The 5,727-nt window shown below is 37.7% G+C and overlaps 1 protein-coding gene across 2 annotated transcripts; it reads right to left on the reverse strand.

Moving 5' to 3' along the window:
* Window positions 1-2,664: 2,664 nt before the first annotated feature.
* Window positions 2,665-5,384, reverse strand: LOC112192060 (phenylacetaldehyde reductase). Of its 2 annotated transcripts, none has more exons than XM_024331588.2 (6): window positions 5,218-5,384; window positions 4,874-5,049; window positions 4,499-4,630; window positions 4,207-4,369; window positions 3,398-3,584; window positions 2,665-2,953 (listed from the first exon to the last, which is right to left on the reverse strand). In XM_024331588.2, exons 1-6 carry the CDS (start codon window positions 5,336-5,338, stop codon window positions 2,815-2,817), a joined length of 918 nt encoding a protein of 305 aa, XP_024187356.1. In that variant the 5' UTR covers window positions 5,339-5,384; the 3' UTR covers window positions 2,665-2,814. The 2 variants fall into 2 exon arrangements, with proteins under 2 accessions (XP_024187356.1, XP_024187351.1); XM_024331583.2 differs by having other exon boundaries at window positions 4,499-4,690.
* Window positions 5,385-5,727: the final 343 nt, after the last annotated feature.

The raw sequence follows: 5,727 nt of genomic DNA on the forward strand, positions 1-5,727 counted from the left end.
GATTAATTGTTCATGGTCAGTGATCTGAAGCTCATTATCCTTACTTTATTGAAGGAGAAACGCACCACAATTTTTGTACATGGCCGGCCGCTATGAACACCCAACAATAGTGGTTCTTGAGGAGAAGTTCAGGTTCAGTATCCTTTTCATTTTAGCATTCCAAAGCCTGCTTGTGGTTGGGGTATGCTTATATGTTGAATGTTTACTAAGGCTGAGCTTTGTTTTTGACGGTCTATTGTTGATGGCATTGGTTTCAGGTGGTGGCCATTGTGACAACAACAGATTGCTATAGGAAGCCTCGATATTTGCTGCGACCATCCTTCCCAAAATGGGGATCAAGGTATGGTTTACTGCTATTACTTTTAGAATGATGAGTCATCCTGGATTTTTAGTTATAAGATAGTTTCTGTTACTTTTCAATTTGATGCTAATACTTTTGTTAGTGATTATACTTGTTACTCTCAGATAGTCCTTTATATGAATTGATTAAAAAGAAATGGATCAATGAGTGACAAATTACTGACAGTTTCATTTCCTTGTGTTGTGTTGTTTTGCACATTGCAAGTATTTAATAGGCTACGCTCTTGGCATTGTAGTCAAGATTGATGACTAGCATTCGGGCTTTGAAAAGGTTCGTCATCTGTGAACTGATGCATAATGAATCTCTGGAAACTCAATTACACGGTAAAATTGTTATTTTGTTCTTTGGTTTTACGCTAAAATGTGCACCCATCTGTTAAGTCCATTTTCTATTCAAGTGTTGATATTTCAATGGACTATAGACATAAGATGCTTTAACATGGAATTCTGCATATTGGTTGTGGATATTTGCCACTCATCTTATATGCCTTATAGTAATATTATGCCATTCACTTTCTCTTGAATCTATTTCGTGTGTCTTACTTAGACATAACAGATGCTCTGTTTAATACTTGTTTTTTTTGTGACAGAACAGATGCTGCACTTAATTTTTTGGTAGCTGTTGGTAATTTTAAATGTTTGTGAAGATTTTTTAAAAGGTCGAGTAAGGTATGTTAATACTAGCAGTTTCTTCGAATTTAGCTATTTGTTTGGATCCATGCCTCTCGGTTACTATCACTTGTGCTTAATGTGTTTATGTTTTTGGTGTTTAACCCCTGATCTCTTGTGTTTATTTGGTGATAGCTACTCGATCATCATGCAAGTTCACAGTTGAAAATTTCAGAGAATATTTTGTGAAGTTTGAAGTGCAGTGTTTTGTATAGACATTAGATTGTTGTATGTACTCTTTAAGGTATTAAACCTCACTGGGGTTGACAGCTTGTAATATGTACGATTGAACAATGTAATTTTTCCCTTAATATGAGGTATGAAGAAAGTATAAATTCCAGAAGCTGAATTTTATATCATGGATTATAAAAGGATTATTAAACATTTTCTCTTTTTATGTTTGAAAGCTGAAGTCAATTCCAATTCAACCCACCATTAGATTGGTGGTCCCCACAATATTAGAATTGTAAAGAAGCCACGAACAAATGAATATGAGGCAGAGAAGTCGAAAGCAACTGGCCTACAGCGCACTGACCCTGATAACAGTGGCTGCAGCGTTGCTATGATAGCTGGACACGCTTATATGTGCCTTTTGAGGGTATTTTGTCACGAATGGTGTATGTGCCCTTTGCCCATGATTGTAGTTGTGGTCTGACCGTAAGAGAGTCAATTAGTTTTCCTTGCGCTAGGGTTTCAGAGAGAAAGATGAGTTGAGGGCGTTTTGCATGGACCTTTATCAATCAGTGCTCGCTGTGATTCTTTGTTGGTGATGCCTAGACAATTCCAGACGAGATTATTTCCTTGCCACATGGTAGGGAGTGGCGATGCTTAGCGGCGTCGCACAGAAGGTAGGCGGCGCTTAGGGACACTCACACGCACACTCTCTCTCTCTCTCGGTTCCCAATCAAACTCCATTTACAGAATACTCTCTCACTTTCCTTCACCACATCACTCTTCGTTGAAATCAAATACCCTCTCCATCATCTCTATGATTCGTTTCCAATTTCCAACCCATGAATTATGATACCGGAAAACCTCATCCTACGGCGCACAGATCCCGCCCAACCTCGTCATCACAACTAATGTACGGACCTCTTATGGGTTCGAGCATGTGGTGGCTCGCTCCCAGTGACTCCGCCTAGCCATAAGCAGGCAATCACGCCTAACTATGCAGTAAAATATGTGAGATATTGTTGAAGCCAAGCTTGGATCCAAAGGCTAGCAGATTAGAATTGCATGCCTCCAAACTCTCCGTCATCTCTCATATAGAAGCATCATTTTTCTCCATCACAAGGTAAGCTACACTTCTTGACCGACTAGTCTACTACATAGTTGAGAATATTATTGACTTGATCGTCGGAGCCCCTTTGACTGATACCACACCGGTGCCCAATCACTGAAGAGATTTTGATTGTCCTTTTCATTGTGTAGTTGATTCCTCCGGACCTTGGAGAAATTGTGCTCCAACAGACACGAACAATATCAACTAAAATTTGTGTATCAATCAGCATTAGTGCTATAGTAGACTTGGATAGTTGGATTAGAATCGAGTACTTTTCCTTGTATGTACATGGACATAATATCATATAAACCTCATTGATAGATGAATATAATCAACATATTATTCCCATATACTTTCAGATAAGTTGAAGTTTTTGCAAATGATACAAAGCACCATTATGGTACACTTATGCGCAAATCATCACTACAAGCTGTAAGTCACACAAGGCTACACATACTATCAATTTTAACTGTTTCCTGATGACTTGCGAATGAGTTCCACAATTAGAAGAAGTTCATGTCCTTCAAACTTTCAACTGTATCCTTCAGAGACACTTCAAGCGGAATATACTTTACCCCCAAAGTTTGGGCTCGTTCCTTGGACACCTGGTAATTTGGTGAGAAAGGCTCGTCATCTGCACATCTGTCAAAAATAGAGACTAGATTGTGAAGTCCCAATATTATGTATCGGCAATTATGTAAGTATTTACATTACCGGACTATACTGAACATAACATGTACTTTTAGAAAGTACTGAAAACACAACAAGGTGAAAAGGCAGGGATATAGAAAAGATCTATTTACAAATATTAACTTGACCAAATAAACTCCCTCCCCTTCTCTTAAAAAAACAAATAATGTAGGCTTAAAACAATTATTGTCCAAATTTACGTTTAATAGGTACTCTCACTCATGCCAGAAGTAACATGCATTGTGTATCCTTGTAAGCACATACCGACTATGCAAGAGGGAAAGTTCTAGCAGAAATGTACCATTAATGACCAAGTAAACCTGCATTATTCTTATGACTACCTCTAAAACACATGGAGGAATGGCATGTCACAATTTGATTATACTAGCAACTTACTTATCTGGAAGATTGAGAGCAGGGGAGATCTCGAGCAACATTTTCACAACCTCTGAACAGTGTTTTACGCTTCCAACTAAACAATAACGTCCACTAGCTGATAGGTTTTCAAAGGCTAGAATATGGGCATTAGCAACATCTCTAACATCAACAAATCCGTAAGTTTTGTTGGGAAACTTTTCAGTCCCTGCATCAATTAGACTATTATGAGGAACAATAATTTCTTGGCAGATCGTTTAAGACGGGTATCAAGCTGAAGTGCAAACTAACTTCCACTTTAAGTTATAACACAAAGCTACCAGGCAACATAGGAATGACCGAATGACAATTTGGCAATATGACATATTGTGTGAAAGAAATTTTCAAACATTACATCCCTCAACCTGACTCCCCACCCCCTTTTCAGCAGAAATATCCGTATATAATCATGCAAATGATTATATTGTGAATGTGGAAGCAGCATTTCAGTATAGTAGTTATAAGCGCATAAGAATCGCAAATTGATGATAAAATGATTATTCCAATGACACTAATGACAACACTCTAAAGGATGTGCTCAAGAATAACCATTATTCAAGGTGTGCTCACTCAATATAAAATGACTGGTAGTACTGAGATCAATTATATATATAGGGCCGTCAAGGCAAGGGTTCAAATGCAAGCTCTGTTATAGAAAATGTGGAAGTTCTAGCAGATCATCAGTGACTTTAATTCTCCCCATGATAGATAAAATGATAAAAAATATTAAAAAAAAAAAAAAAAAAACATGTGCTCAGATCTAAGTAATGCAATATTTTCAATAAAAGTACCATTTACGAGTTTCAGAACTATTTCATCACTAAAGTTCAGAGTTGGCTGTAAAAGAGGGCCGATCACCCATCCTGGATTTATTGTAATAATATCAATTCCTTTCTCCTTTGCAAACTTCCAAGCAGCTTCCTCAGCTAATGTCTTTGAAAGCATATACCAAAGCTGATGAAAACCAATCTCTCAGTAAATACAATACACATAGTTTTTATGGCTTGAAGGCATTGAGATCGAATTCGTATCAAGTTATAGCACGGTATGCTAGGCAACCACAAAAACCATTTACACACAAACCTTCGTTTTTTCACAAAATGCAGGATCTGAAAACCAAGATTCATCGATTATTACATCAGCAGTAAGAGGTTTTCCATTATATCCAACTGCTGCTATAGAGGATGTTATAACCACCCTTTTGATAGACTGAACCTTCACACACGATCCAAGGACATTAAGCGTTCCCTTCAAAGCAGGGTCAATTAATTCTGCCTGACAACGATTAAGAGCTAGCAACATTATAGTGCATTGATCTAGATTTTGCTGGTAAAATCAAGCTGCATCAATAACGCTTGGCAGAGTATCAAATAGAACTGAATTTCATAAACTGTTGGCTTAAGATGCGACAAACAAAACTTGGTAAACGTTTTGAAGAATGTAAAGTAAGAGATGAACCTGCGGATTAGTTGATGAGACTGAGAGTAGGACAGGGGACGCCGTATGGAAAAGACATTCACATCCATGAATTGCCGTATCAAAAGACCCTTCTTCTAACAAGTCTGCTTTGAACAAATGAAGCCTTTCCTTTGCTCCATCAAGTGAGAGTAGGTGTTCTGTTTTCTTTTGATCGTCTGGAGCATGTAAAAACAGAACTTGCTTAATATTAAGAGTGAAAACTAAAACCCAGATATTTAATCTGAAGATTAGTGAAAGAACTGGCTAAATTGAGCAAGTTAAATGGATTAAAAGTTGAAAACAAAACGGGAAGGAAGACAGAAAAGAGAAGTGATGGAACAAACCTGGGTCCCGAACCGTGGCTTTGACAGTATAACCTCGTTGCAACAAGAGCTTCACCAGCCATGATGCTATGTAACCAGATGCTCCCGTCACACACACAACCTTGCTTTCTCCGCAGTTCATCCTTTTTTCTCTTGTTCGCTCAACTAGGAAGCGAGTAAGAGCTGAGTTTTTTTCTATTTTTGGTAAATGAAGGAAGATATATAGAGGAAACAGGCTTCAAACAAAGCGAGGCAAACAACCTAGTTTTTTTTTAATAAGGACAATGGAGACCACGCAGCTCAACAACTCATGCAAATATAATTAAATGCCCTTGACTGCAGGGTCATGTTAGAATAATTAATGTATTAGCTGATGGTTCGTTTTAACTTTTTTTTTTTTTGGGTGAGAAAATGGGGAAGATTGTTTCATCTTTTAAAAGCAATTTAGAATAGAGAGACTCTCAAACCAAAATTCTGAGAGCCTAAAAGCTTTCGGGGGAGAAATCTAACCAAATAGGATCGATGTAGTGT

The sequence above is a fragment of the Rosa chinensis genome, chromosome 1, assembly GCF_002994745.2.
Source record: "Rosa chinensis cultivar Old Blush chromosome 1, RchiOBHm-V2, whole genome shotgun sequence".
Taxonomy (NCBI): Eukaryota; Viridiplantae; Streptophyta; class Magnoliopsida; order Rosales; family Rosaceae; genus Rosa; species Rosa chinensis.